General features: G+C 38.8%; 2 protein-coding genes across 2 annotated transcripts; one reads left to right on the forward strand and one right to left on the reverse strand.

Moving 5' to 3' along the window:
- Nucleotides 1–387: 387 nt before the first annotated feature.
- CLUP02_03162 (uncharacterized protein) lies at nt 388–2,089 on the forward strand (the record flags this gene model as incomplete). Its single annotated transcript, XM_049282187.1, has 5 exons — nt 388–440; nt 508–548; nt 747–945; nt 1,180–1,366; nt 1,454–2,089. 5 exons carry the CDS (start codon nt 388–390, stop codon nt 2,087–2,089), a joined length of 1,116 nt encoding a protein of 371 aa, XP_049139330.1.
- Nucleotides 2,090–2,153: 64 nt separating this feature from the next.
- Nucleotides 2,154–3,460, reverse strand: CLUP02_03163 (uncharacterized protein; the record flags this gene model as incomplete). Its single annotated transcript, XM_049282188.1, has 8 exons — nt 2,154–2,263; nt 2,352–2,523; nt 2,588–2,720; nt 2,791–2,806; nt 2,870–2,957; nt 3,015–3,101; nt 3,211–3,258; nt 3,353–3,460. The coding sequence occupies 8 exons, from the start codon at nt 3,458–3,460 to the stop codon at nt 2,154–2,156; spliced, it is 762 nt and encodes a 253-aa protein (XP_049139331.1).
- Between the last annotated feature and the right edge of the window lie 10,980 nt (nt 3,461–14,440).

A 14,440-nucleotide genomic window follows, 5' to 3' on the forward strand; every position in this document is an offset into this window, starting at 1 on the left:
GCATTACGGTATCGCAAAGTCCGACAGCAGCCTTTCAGGGGCATACACTCTTTTTTCTCTTTTGTTTAAGAAGTAGCCCAGATGAGAAAGTAAAAGTCTATGGGGCATATAAGATACTTCCAAAGTTAGACACTTGGATGAACCCATGCTGGTATCGTTTGGCCGACCTCTACCCCTTAGGACGAAATCGTCAGTCAGATGATGGTCTCTTTGGGAGCACCTGAAGCGCCCTGTCTGCCTTCGCAATACTGCTTCCTTAGTTATTGCTTCTTTAGCTCCGAAGTCTGGACTGCCCCCGCTTATCGCCCGTTAGTTTGAAGTAGAACAGCTAGTCTCTTAGTCAAGCTTAGGGACGGGATGAGAGCGTGAGGAGAGTGTGTCCGCAAGATGTGGGGGCTGGCAATGTGTCTCGCCTCACTTTCAAGCTTTCTCAGAACACTGTAAGAATGGAGTAGGAGCTGTTCTCTGAGTACGTCAATGATTAGGGGATGAACTGGATTTCCACAGTGCCGGAGCGGAAAGCAGCAATGGCTTCAGCTATTGCCCCCGTTTCTAAGATAACCTCGACAACTTGCCCGTCATTCTACCCGATACGACCGTATGTTTGATGTCCATCCTAAAGAAATATTATTTACCCTATGAATATATCTACGTATTCTCGGCGACCACTGTCCGGAGCCTCATGTCAAGCCTTCGAAGCTTCCTGCTCTTGATGCCTGAAATGGGCAGCTGATGATCGACTCCAGTCGTCTGGCTTGGCTCCCGTCATTCATTTGGCGTTTCAATGTCGACTCTTAATGGCGAGAATAACGGCAGCCGCATTCCTCAGAAGCGAGACGAGAGACGGATTACGGTTTCTTTCCAAACGGTTTCCCATATCTCATCTATATTTGGTGACGACCGTCTTACTCGCCTACAAATCCAAGCACAGTCCAGCCTTTGGAGGTGCGTCGATACTCGCTTGGAAGGTACAGTCGTGCCTCCTGGGCATCATAGGTACCTATGCTAAGATCACTTTACCGATTTTATCGTCCGCTTTTTCCGCCCAGACGGCGACATACGGTAACCGTATCTAAGCACATTCCTTTTTTTGCGTTCACCACATACGGTCTCTCGCCTGGCTAGCTTCCACCGTGCCTCCTGCCAGGCGTTCCGCCCTCTATAGCTTGTCCCATTTAGACAAGTTACCACAACTCGACTTGACCCCAAAGGCTTCGGAAAAGCTATGACTCCGCGTCACGAAACTTACTGCTATCTGTATCCACGAGCTGTGGAGGGCCTTCGACTCGTTGCCTTGTTTTCCTCATGCGCACTACTGAAAGCTCCAACCCCGCTCACCTTAAATACGAGCCGCTTCTTCAAACAAGTATGATCAGAAGTAGACGTGGGCACTCATTCTCTTCTTTGCTCATTCCCCAATGCCTTAGCATTGGAGAGAACCATCTTTCTGTAGACCTGCGTTTCACCACCCAAGACGACAGCCGGAATCACCATGACTTCTGAAAAGGCACTCGTGTGCTGCGGCAAGACATTCACTCAGAAAGGCAACCACAAGAGACACACCAAGACCGTTCATTCAGCACGCGTTAAAATGCCCTGCGGTGGATGGCTCAAGCCTAGGGCAGACAACGTGAAGCGCCATCAGACACAGTGCGAGACATGCAAATGTCTTCGCAGTGGCCATCTCGCAAGCCAGAACGACTCGGAAACCGAATCAGAAAGCTTTCAGAGAGAGCTTCATACTTCTCCAGCATTCATTGACCCGACTCACGTGGAGTCAACCACAGCCGAAGGATTTGACCCACGACATTGGGACACAGCTCCTCCAACGGCAGACTGCAGTCAAGCAGGACGGACGTTCGTCTCAGCCAATTTAGACTCGGCCATTCCTGTTGATACTGGAACCTGGACTGGCTTAATCGACAGCATCTTCGAATCTCAGGTGCCGCCAACTTTATTGAACACAACCCTCTCGAACGCAATGGGACAACACATGGGCGTCGGCTATGGCAACGTTGGAAACACTTCCACATACTATTGCCCGTACATTTGTGACGACTCAGTTAACTTCGAAGGAGAAAACGCATAGTAAGCACTGGTCAATGACTCTTTCTGCCATGAGCCATCATTGAGGAGGTATCGTAGCCCCGGGTTTACGATGAACGAGCGGCTGCCTTGAGGGGAAGGCCACTGACCTGACCACGGAGAGGTTTCAGGGATGTGGTCCACCGGGACAATCCAATGATTTTTCTGGGTAGAAGAGCTTTGATTGAAAGTTGGGAGTAAATTTATTGTTGCAATAGAAAACACTCAATGACATTGTGTCAAGCATCGACCACTTCCCCTGGGACAGATGAATTCCCTGTGGTGCACATCCCTCGAATTAGCAGAGGAAGGGAGACTAAGCTCAAGGTAGTGTCCTACGGGTAGTTGCGATGAACCAAGATCCTTGGAATGGAAAGGCACGAAAGATGAAGAGTGCAGCGGCCCGAGGATTGTTTCTTGCTGTCGCCCATGGCCCATCTGTGCAACGGTATCCCCTGTCAGCCAGTGATCCGGAAGTATCTCCAGCAATTCGGACACGGACCAAGCAGAGCTTCCCCAAGCTCTGCCCGCTTGATGCATTGCTGACCATGTCCGAGTAAGGTAAGACATATTCCTGGATCCATTGTTCATTGACTTCTTGGCAGCTGTTCTCTACTCGCGTTGCCTCGCGCACGCTACCTCGAGGAGGTCAGCCAGGAGCGGGCCGGGCTGCCACGTCGGCTGCCTGCATCGGACTTCAACTACCCATCGATGAGCGAGGCTGGACCAGGTGATCCATTGGCTCCATAGAGAATGCGTCATTGACTTGGGATCTCATACATACTATCCAATCCTTTCGCCCGGCCTCGAGTCGTGATTGTGTTCGATAGGAGGCCGTGAGGTAAGACATATTTTCTTTCATTCTTCTGCCTCTTTTCCAGTGCAGGTCATCCAGATGATAGAGTTTAAGGCGTGATCTAGGAGCTGACGTGATTGATGACCTCTGCTTGAACAGACAGGAACACCCCGTTTGAGGGCTGCAACGGCACTTTGACTTGGAATAATCTAAGCCGGAGCTGTCGTGATGCCATCTCAAGTGATATCCATAGCTCCGATGAGCTCCAAAAGAGTTAAGGTTTACCTGACGCCACATGCCTGGCTAGTTGCCTAATGATTCGTCCGTACCTGGCCACCAGGTTGAGCCGTCTTGGCAGGGAGAGAAGCGTGTATCTTCTACGCACACCTCATTAGCACGTGTTCTCGAGACAACCTGTAAGCTTCAGGGTAGAGGAAAAGAAAGTCCCCGCTCGCGTCTTAGCTGCATGACCTGGAGAGCATGATACTTGGCAGCCTTCCGGAGACAGCAGGCCTTTTCACGATAAAATTCGCTAGGATACGCGATTCCAACGGTCAACTCAACAAATTTCGAAGCCATTCCTCTCGATTCATATGCTCACAAGACCTTTCCTGCAGAAAGACGAGTTCAAACACGGTAGATGATTGATCCCGATTTCAGCGGAACGGCTTATCCGACGGCCGGCCGAAGGCCGTAAGCCGGAGTGGGGCCGAAGACAAAGGATGGTGGATACCACCGTTGGCCAACGGCGCAGGACGCCAGTTGAGGTGGTTTGCGGCCTCCGGAGTACCTTACGTTGGCTCCTGGCGAGCCTCGGGAGAAAAAGCAATGAGGACATGCTTATCTAGCCCCGACGTGCAGGGGTTCGTAGCTTGGCGGCAGTTTTCCGCCAATCTATCATCCGTCATATCCAATGAGCTGTTGGAGGGCCGAGTCTGCAGGGTTGACCTGACAAGGGGGGGGGGTGGACAAAATCAAAAGTTGTCCCCCCCCTTGTCTGACATGTCGGAGCCGGCATGTCACACATCAGAGTGAGCCGAAGGCGATCTCGGGAATTGTTGTGTCTGCCAATTCTCTTGCATGAGTTACGCCTCTACGGCTGCAGCGGGCGGAGAGGCTCCTGGAACCCGCGTGTCCTGCACAGAAGTAGCCCATCGCCCGGGCCATAGGTGCTGCCCAGCGAGTCCCAGCGTCCATTCAACACCCTGGCTGCGAGGCTCTGTTGAGCTCTACCATCATAGTACAACCGTGACTGAGTTTATTCAACGCATCGGGAGTTCTTGGAGCAGGCAACAAGAAGATCAGCTCGGCGGGATGACGCCGGCACGGACAATGTGGTCGACGCGCCAAGTAGCCTCGGAAGGCGTCACAGATCCGACATTCTAAGTCTCGTTCGCTGTATAGTGGCCGGACGGCGTAGAAGAAAACGGCACTGCCGGCTTGGCAGGTCAGACTCCTCCTGAATATTCCTTAAAGAGTATTGCGCAGCCTACTGATTCATAATGATCCGACTATTGGGGTAGACAGGCCGTCTTCATGTTGCTGCGTTAATCTCATATTCGTGAGAACATGTGTGATGTACTTGGACGTCGTTCAATTAAGCTCGCTTCGGCTCACGCCAATCCTGAGTCTTTCATAAGCAGCAGAAAGCGCATTCGGTACCGACTACATCGGAGGTGTTTGGGCGGCTCCTGGCACAGAGGACAAGAGAGGGCCCCCTTCGAATGTCGAGATACGAGAACTTGATCGAACTAGCTACCTTGCTGTTGGTGACGGGTAATGGCTTCCGTGTGCCGGGACTGGGATCGAGACGTTGGGTCTCTTGGATCCCTGTTGGCGTGCATATTGGGACTGAGGGAGTATGTGAGAGCTGACGAGTCTGACACCCTTGTCCGCGCAGGCGGACCTCGCATTGCATATTCCAGCAGAAAATCTTTGAAGATCCGTACGGATAGAAGGGAAATTGGCGTCAGCTCCATCCTCTGGATCTTCTAAGACCCGTGTCCGTCGCGGCTGCCGCTGGTGTGGTGTGGTGCATGTGGGCGGTCCAGAGAAACCAGCACGGGTAAGGCTTCCTAGTGCCCGGGATCTGTACAGTACGCTATACGGAATGGGCGGAACGGGAATGGGAGCTGCTCGTCGTGCCACGCCCCGTCCAGTTCTCAATAGGCTACAAGGAACACCCGCCAGCGTATGTTTACTGGCCAAATTTGGGAGATCTGTTTGGATCTTAAGGTAACATGTATGGATACGGAACCGTAGTTGACAGACCAAAGCTAAGGTAAGGCAACGTAGGTAGGTGACGCTAGCATGGGTGACGTGCTGGATGTTCTAGAAAGCCCCAGACGACCCAGATCCAGCAAGAAACCGTCTGTCAATACTTGGGTTCGCTCGAGACCCAACGCCCCTGTCCGTGACTTGCAAGTGACATGAAGACCCTAGCCGTCTACCTGGCTAAGAAGACACCCCCGCTGGCGTTGACGGTGCCTGTGCCAAGGTTCCCAATATATCCTGGTTGTCAGATGACGGCGTGTGCGGTGGACTCTATACCTCAAAAGAGATTCACTTGAGTTCGCTTTGACCTGCCGTGGATACATGAGAAGCCCATAGTCGGACAGTGTATCACGTTTCCTGCAAGGCACCCCGAGGAGCAGACACTCATGTAAATTCTCGATGTTGGAACCCCTTCGACTTCACTATGCTGGCGCCTCTTTAGGTTTGGTTTATCTAGGTAGCAAAACATGGACCAAGTACTCCGTAAGCTACAAATTATCAGTTTGGTCTTTGGATGACCCCCGCCAGGTCAAGCAAGCTGTCTCGCCGCTGGAGGCAGAGTATGCAAGTATCCGCGGGAACCCGTTTGTGTGCGGTGGTGAATGAAGACTAAGTTAGTGCCGTCTGTGTGTCCGTGCCGTTGCCGTTGGGAAAATCGTGGATATGGGAGCACCGTTGACCAGTGGCGGGTCAATCTTTCCACGCCCCAGCCTGTCGATTCCGATTCCCTACCAGTACACACGCACTGGAGATGCTCCGTACGGTAGGTGAGTAAGACCAAGCTCAAAGGCAAGGGGCGCTTACGATTATGTTTTCGGTTAGTTCAACCTCTTCCTATCTCACAGTATGAGAGTATCTCTCTATGAGGTACCAGAAGACGAAACTCGGTCGAGCCACAGAGAGAACTGATCAGCATACGCCCAAGAAAGTATGAGGCCGTGCGACGAAGAGCGGTTTCTACGAAGTGCATCACCAAGGTCGGAAAAGTACCTTGCAGATTGGCAGTCAATCCCATTTCAGCAACCGCAGGGGCTTGATAATCTGGCGTGCTTGGAAGGACTAGGAGCGGAGAGTCAAGATTTTGCGAGAACATGATTTGGAGGGGCTTGGCAACGCAACACCCATTGTGGCCCGTAGCTGCAGGATAGACTTCCATTGCGCAGATCATTTCCAGACGAGCAGAAAAAGAAAAGTCAGGTCCCGCGACGATGGAATTGTGCACATAAGCAAGTGACGCGGTTCCCTCGAGTTGGAAAAGCGATCGCTTCTAGGTCGAAAAACCGGGGGAGGGGGGGGGGGGGGGGGGGGGTACGGTAGACTGCAAGAGGCACTCTGCCAAAACCGTTCTTTCTAATAGACCTACGGCTACTGCAAATTTTAAGTATTAATAGCACGACTTTCTTATATATATAAATAAATATTATAATAAATCCTATATATTATTATAAAGAATTACTTATAACTATAAGTAGTAGCGGTTATTTGTTTTTTTTTATTTTGCCTTTGCTAGTTACTCGGGCGGTTCTTAATATCGATTATATAGTATTAATACATAGTATTAATAAATATTCCTATTATCTTAATAGACTATTCTTTTTTAGATTTTCTAACTTTTTAACTTTCCCTCTTATAAAGTTTATAACTACGGATTATTAATAGTAATATTAGGCGCCCGATACTACTACTTTATAAGCTACTTACTTAGCTAAGTTTATTACCCTCTAGGTAATAATAGTTTATAATAATATAGTATTAAAAATACCCTCGTTATTATTATTAAGAATAATACCGACCTTATTAATATACACTTTTAACTTCGACTTATATATATATATATTAGTATCCCTATTATAGGGTAGTTAGTTCGAACCGTAGTTAACGAAGAGATTAATTAAACTATATAAATATCTACGTAAGTATAAAAAGGAGGTTCTAACCGTAGGTTAGGCTAGCTATAATAATTATAAATAGGGCCCCTAATTAGCCCCTGCGCAGTTAGCTATATACTACGGTTAAATTAGACTTCTAATTTAATACTAACTTTCTCTTTTTTTTATTAATTTAACTGCTACGGTTAGAGGTATAATTCGACCTCGGGCCCGTTTACTAAGTCGTCTCTTTTTCTCCTTTTTCTTTACTCTTTTTATATAACCTATCCCTCTATTTATATAATAACTTTTCTACTACTTACGAATTATTCTAATCCCTTATTTAGTACTATTTTTATAAAAGCGTCTGCGAGGTTATTTTTATTATTAATCTAACGGATCTTAAGTATTTCGTACCTTTCGTACGATTACTTAAGGGCTATAATATCAATTATAAGCCTCTTTTCTTTTATCGTTTTTAATTTAACGAGGTATTTATATAATAAGTAGGAATTAGTATAAATAATTATTAGAATATATAGAAGGCTAATTTAATTAGTAATTTTCTTTAGCGTCGTTAAAATCGTATAAGAGAAGTTAACGCCGTTAATTATACTATATATTTCCGACGCTAGTATATTTCTTATTACCCGCTTATTTTTAGTTAACGAGTAGTAAATTATATTACTATATATAGTAAATTCGCTCTTACTTATATTCTTATTAACTAGGATAATAATATACCCTAATTACGAAGTAAGGTCGTTATTATTTATAAATAACTTATTAACGAAGACGTAGAGCTTATTAATCGCAAGGTCGATTAGGTAATAAACGAGACCTCGATTAAGATTCGTTTATTACTATTTAAGCTACTTATTAAGTACTTTAACGTTTTGTTTAGTTAAATTTATAGCTTATACTACCTTAGCGTAGTTAAAAGTTACCTCGGGCTAATAAATACTTATAATATATACCCCTCGCGCAAGCTTAACCTTATATTACTTTTTAATATTAGTTACGTTCGGATTAACGAGATTAATTTTCTTACCCTACCCCTTTTATTAAAGAATAACGGTTTCCCTTTTAATTATAAGAATCCCGCTATTAAATACTAGGGGGGTATTTATTATAAAAACCTTTTTTAGTTTTATTACGAAGCTTACTTTTTAAAGCTCCTTATTCTCTTTTTTTATAAAGTTAATATTAAATAGGCTTAATATATCGTTAGTCTATATTCTAACGATTTTAAATTAGTTACCTTCGTACTCCGCGATTAGTAAGTACGGGTCGTACGTAGAGGTAACTATTAATAGTTAATTAATATAAAAATCGTAGTAAGTAGCCTATTAATAGGTGCCCGATTCTGCGAGCCTATATAATAGCTTAAGCACTTTAATAATCGTGCTTTTTAAGTACTTACTAACTATTTCCTTCGGTAAATAAGCTAGGATTTTCTTTATAAGCCCTATAGCCAATTAGGTATAGGCCTAGGTAATATTATAGCTCTAAATTTTATATCCCTTCTTCCGTAGCGATACTATTAATACTATTATTAATCGTTAGCTATAGCGCTATATAATAAGTAATTATATAAGTAGCGTCGCCTTTTTAATATTACCGTATCCCTAAATTACGTATTTAGACTTCTTATATAGCTAAGGTATTCCTTTTTTTTTTAATTTTATAAACTATTCGTAATTTAAATATATAGAGGTTTATATATTTTTTTAAGTTATATAAAATAAATTAATAGACCCCTCGATTATAAAGAGTATCTATTTTAATAAGATCTAATCCCTTATATAGTTTTTTAATAGTTATAATTACGCTTTCTTTGCGTAGTTTAATTACTAACTCGAAATCGGCTTTCTTTTTTATTATATAAAAAGTATTAATTACCTCGTTATTAATAATAAATTACCGCGTTAGGGCTTATTATTATAGTCTTTTGCGACGTCTTACTAATAGTATTAGTACCCTTTTAGTAATTTCTTTTTTCTCGTTATTTATTAGTATTACTATAACGATTTTATGAAGGATAATTTCTTATACCTCTGCCGTAAGTTATATAGTTTCCTCTAGCTCTTCTTTTTTTTATAAGTTAGAAATTACCTCGTTAGGATTTATATAGTACGGTTTAATTACCGTAATTAATACTTTAAGTAGCTAGTTATAATCTCTCGTAACTATATAAGAGCGCTCGTTAATAGAAATTAACTTATATAGCCTAGCCTATTATTAAGTAATTTTGCGCTATACTTATATATCCGAATTTAGTAATATATTTAAATTATTCCCTATATTGGGCCTATTGTGCGTAGTAATTACCTCGTTAATTTACCTTTTTATACTTACCTCGCGCAGTGCCCGTATTATTTTTTTTAACTACTTAGGCTTGTTAGCTTATGCTTAGCGACGGTAATAAAGCTAAGGTCGTTCTTAAATATGCTCTAAATACTAATAGTATTAGTATAAGTCCGTTAGGCCCTATAGTATTATTATAGTATTTAAGTACTATTTAGAGGTATTCGTTATTAATAGAATCCGGATTTTCTTTTTTAATAATTCTAAACGCCCTTTTTAATTATTAGTATGCCCTTTTTACTTTTTTAATACTATAGTACGCTTTAACGAGTACGACTTTTAGTTATATACCGTAGGCCGTCGTATTATCCCTAAATTTTACTAATTTAAAGCTAATACTAGCGTCGGTTTTAATACCGTCTAGCGGTCCTTAGTATATATCGATTTAGCTTTTCCGCAAAGCTACTTATACTATTTTTATTTATAAATCCTAAAGGAATTACCCTACTTAGGGAGATATAGCTATATTAATTATATATAATACTAGCCGACTATTTAAATAGAAAATATTAATAACGATTTCCTAGTTAAAGTTAAGCTTATTACGCAATTTAAACTTAAATTTATATAGGCTCTGCGCATTTATTTAATATTAATAGCACACTTTTATTAACTACTCTAGCGCCCTTATTTCGATATTATTATTACTTAATTACTTTAAGAAGTTATATAGCCTCGTAACTAACGGGTATCCGAATTTCTAATATAGTCTTCTAAGCTTACTTTCCGTTAGGTAATTAATTAACTTCGTATTATTAGTAAGCTTTATAAACGTATACCCCTATTATTATTTAACTATTTCGAAGTACTTATTACTAAAGATTCTATTCTTTATATTATTAAATATAATACTTAGTCGATCTATATTTTTTAAATATAAGAGAAATAGGGTATTAATAAGTAAAATATAGAAAGTTATCGTTCTAAAGTATATCTCTACTTTTATTATACTTAGGGTAACGATTTCCTTACTTAAGTTAAAACTAATCCTCGTAATACTTATTATTAACGTATTAAGCGTTACTAATACGATCTTTTATAGCGCTTAGAATTACCCTTTTCCTCTAATTAACTATTACGATACCTTAGTATTTAAGATAATTTTATAGAAATTATTTAAGCCGTACCTTTTACTTATATAGAATACTTATATAAGCTTAGTATTCGAAGGATCTAAGTAGTATAAAAAAGACCCCTCTAGCTACCCCTAGATATACTTAGTATTATATTCTTTTTTTTTAAATATTAAGAGAGAGAGCGTCTTCTCTTTAATCGTTAAGAAAATAGGCTTTGGCCCTATTAAATTCGCCTTTTTAGCTACCTCTATATCCGTTATCTAAAAGACCTTCCCTTATTATTTATAAATAAAAGCTTACTTATTAAGAGCTTTTATTACTCTCTATTTATTTAGCCTCGTATATCCTCCGGAGGCTAACGGGGCGAAAAAAGAATAGTTAATATCGTCGATTTCGTTATAATCTAATTCGTTAGTATAGGGGGTAAGATCTTTTTTATTTTTTAAATCTCTTATAGGGGGTATATATTTTAGGCCGCTATTTTAACTACCGTTACTAAGTTCTATACCCCTAGATCTTCTTTTATATATAATAAGGAATTAGTTAAACCGACGAGGGCTAGTTTTTTTATTTATTACCCTCGACTTTTTATATTATTTATATAATTTAGTACGCTCTTTTTTAAAGTAGTTACTTAACTAATATTTATCTTTTTTATAAATATAGTATTGCCTTTTTTATTACCCTACTTATAAATTAAATCTTTATTTATTTAATAAATCTTAGCTTCTTTACTAATAATTACTATATCTAGCCTCTTTTCTTTTTTTATTATACGTTTAATTAACTTAATATTATTAATAAGGGCCGTTGTATACTTAGAAATAGGTTTAGCGTAGTATTCTTATTTTAATATTAAAATTAAATCTTAGCTTTAAATAGAGCGTTTCGTAGTTTTTAAGTACCTAGTATAGGGTTATTTTTACCTCTAATATACGCTAAACTATAGTATAAAAATATCTAACTTTCCGCTTATTTATCCCCTTATTTAGCTAGGTTTTCGCTAGCTTATTAATTCGATCGATAAGCTCTTTAAAAATCTCTACTCGTAATTTACCCTCTATTATCCTAGCTATAAATATAAAAAAAATCGCTCGTAGCTTAAATAGGAGCTCTAAGTTCTTATCGTAAGTCTTAAAATAGCTTCGGATTACGTTAATTATACTAAGAAAGTCGTTTCGATTAAAATTACGTACCGCTTCGTAGTAATAATTAGAGGCTTTACTTACGAGTATAATATTAATTACTAAATAGTACTAGTATTCCCTAATTCCGACTTTTTTATAATAATTATAAAATATCGTTAGGGTTTTTTATAAGACCTTATACTTCCCCCTAGAATATAATTTCTCTTTTGGGAAGATTTTTTTAAAGTTTATAAATTATCTCGTATTTATTATTAGATTTTCGGTTTCTATATATAATCCCTACGTTGCTACGTATTATTAGTAACTTCGGGTCGTTTACTTCCTTTCTTATTAGCTAATCGGTACCGAATTTCGCATTAATAATAATAATAAGTTATAAATCGAAATAGGCAGAATTATTAATTATCGTACTTTCAGCACTATATTTTACCCCAGTATATCCTTTTATAATAATAGATTTCCGTTAGTAATTATAGGGAGGAAATCTAGGTCGTTTACCCTTTTTTTAAATTTATTAAAGTAATTATACGCTCTATCGACCTATACCTAGTTCTATAATACGAATTCCTCTTTTATAATTATCGCTACTAGTATTTTATATAGCTCTCGTAATTATAATTACGTTAGTAATACCCCTCGCCCGTAAAGGAATTTATTAATAGCTTTTATAATTCCTAGGCTTACGCTCGCGAACTATTTATTTAGCTAGTAACTAAGGTCGTTTATAATCTTATAAAATAAGAGTTACCCTTATAACCCCTTTTTCTTATAAACCTTAATTAAATAAATTAATACTACATTAATTTACTTACCGTTAAGCTAATCCGCAATTCTATATATTTACGTCTCTTAATAATCTAGGTTAATATTTACCTATTTATAAGGGATTAGGATTCTATTTAGGATCGGGTTTTATCCTCTTTTTTTTTACCCTAACTTACTAAGGGTCGTGCTCTAGTTTATACCCGTATTAATAGTTACTAATATATTTAATCTTAATAAGGATATATTTAATCTGCGCGCTAGTTATAATAAATCCGTACTTTTATTACTTAACGAATTTATTAAGGTTTAGAAAATTCTCGCTTCTTTTTACCGTTTTACTATTATTCTCGTTTTTATTATTTTTAGTAATTATTACTACTTTTTTAAATCGCTAGCTATTGTACTTATTAAGATCCTCCTTTTTATTTAATATAAAAAGTAGGTTTTAGTAGTTCTTTTTTATAATAGTAGTAGTAGACGTTTATATTACTATAAGAAGATATAATAATTAGTCTCGGGATCTTTATTAGTTACTAATTTTTACTATCCCGTATACTTCTAGCCTCCTAAGCCTCGTACTCTTTATAATCTCTAAATAGCTTCCTTTCTTAACCTACTTTTTTTAGGGCGGTATTCCGTAAGAATAATTAAAAGTAAATACCGGGCGGCTCGTAAAGGAGCTATATAAGCTATTAAGAACTGTATAGGCCGTTAAGTATAGTTAACGAAGTTAAGCTCTCTTTTTTATAAAATCGTATATTTTAAGGACTTATTAAAAATACCTACTTATTACTTATACGCAGTAGGGTTAAATACTTTAGAGATTTTATTTTTTACGGCCTCTTAGTACCCTATTTTATATTTTTTAAGTAGTCTTTTTCGTAGTTTAATTATAGTTAGGTAATTATTACTTACCGGCAATCCTTTTTATTACTTAGTTAATTTCTTAAAATTAGTAATCTCGCGCCGGGAGCTAGTATAAAAAGAAGCCCTTAAGTAGCCCTCTAGAGGATTCTTTTCTTTTCCCCTTAGATCCTCGTTTTCTTAGCCTTTTTTTAAGCTAATAATAACTCTAGTAGGAGGTCGTAGGACTACTTTAGGGTAACTACCTTCTTCTTAAGTTAATCTCCGAGATCCGTAATACTCTTAGCTCGATATTATTAGGACTTCTAAATCCCCTCCTTTTTTATTAAACCGTCCCCTATACTATATTCTTAAATAATATTTAAAAAGTAATTAAGGGAGCTACGAAGAGGTTATTTAAATCGCAAGCTTAAAGTCGTACTTATAAGATCCTTATAGTAGTAGACTTTTTTATATATTATAAATCTCTTAGCTTAATAACTCCTATAGGGTTACCTTTATTACTAAGTAAGAATATTTACGTTTAGAAATCCCCTTTTTTAATCGCGCAGTGCTCTTTTATACTATATTTTTATTAATTTAATTAGTTAATTTTTAATTATAAGCCGGTTATAAAAAAGTCGTTTAATAAAAAAGCTACTCGGGGTGACGGTAAAAGGCTAGTTACTTAAGCGGTTTTATTAATTAACGTAGTTTAATATAATAAACGTCGACCTCTCGTAAGTAATAAAAAGCTACGATTACTTAATTCCGTACGGTATTTAAGAATTACCTCCTTTTTCGTCTACTTTTATAAAATTAATTAGTACGAATTTCTTATCCTATACGGTATTAAGAGGTCGTTTTTTTTATATAGTAAGATACCTTACCGATTTATAATAATAGAATTTAATTACTAATTAGTATTAATATCCTTATTATAAGGTAGTTAGTTCGAACCGTAGTTAACGAAGAGATTAATTAAACTATATAAATATTTACGTAGGTATAAAAAGGAGGTTCTAACCGTAAGTTAGGCTGGCTATAATAATCGTAAATAGGGCCCCTAATTGGCCCCTGCGCAGTTGGCTATATGCCGCGGTCGAATTAGACTTCTAATCCGATAATATATATATATTCGTTACCTCGTTTCTTTTATTAAAATCGAAAAACGCTACTTCCCTTACCGTTTATTACTATTACCTTATTATTATTACC

The sequence above is a fragment of the Colletotrichum lupini genome, chromosome 2 (assembly GCF_023278565.1).
Source record: "Colletotrichum lupini chromosome 2, complete sequence".
In the NCBI taxonomy this organism is placed as follows: Eukaryota; Fungi; Ascomycota; class Sordariomycetes; order Glomerellales; family Glomerellaceae; genus Colletotrichum; species Colletotrichum lupini.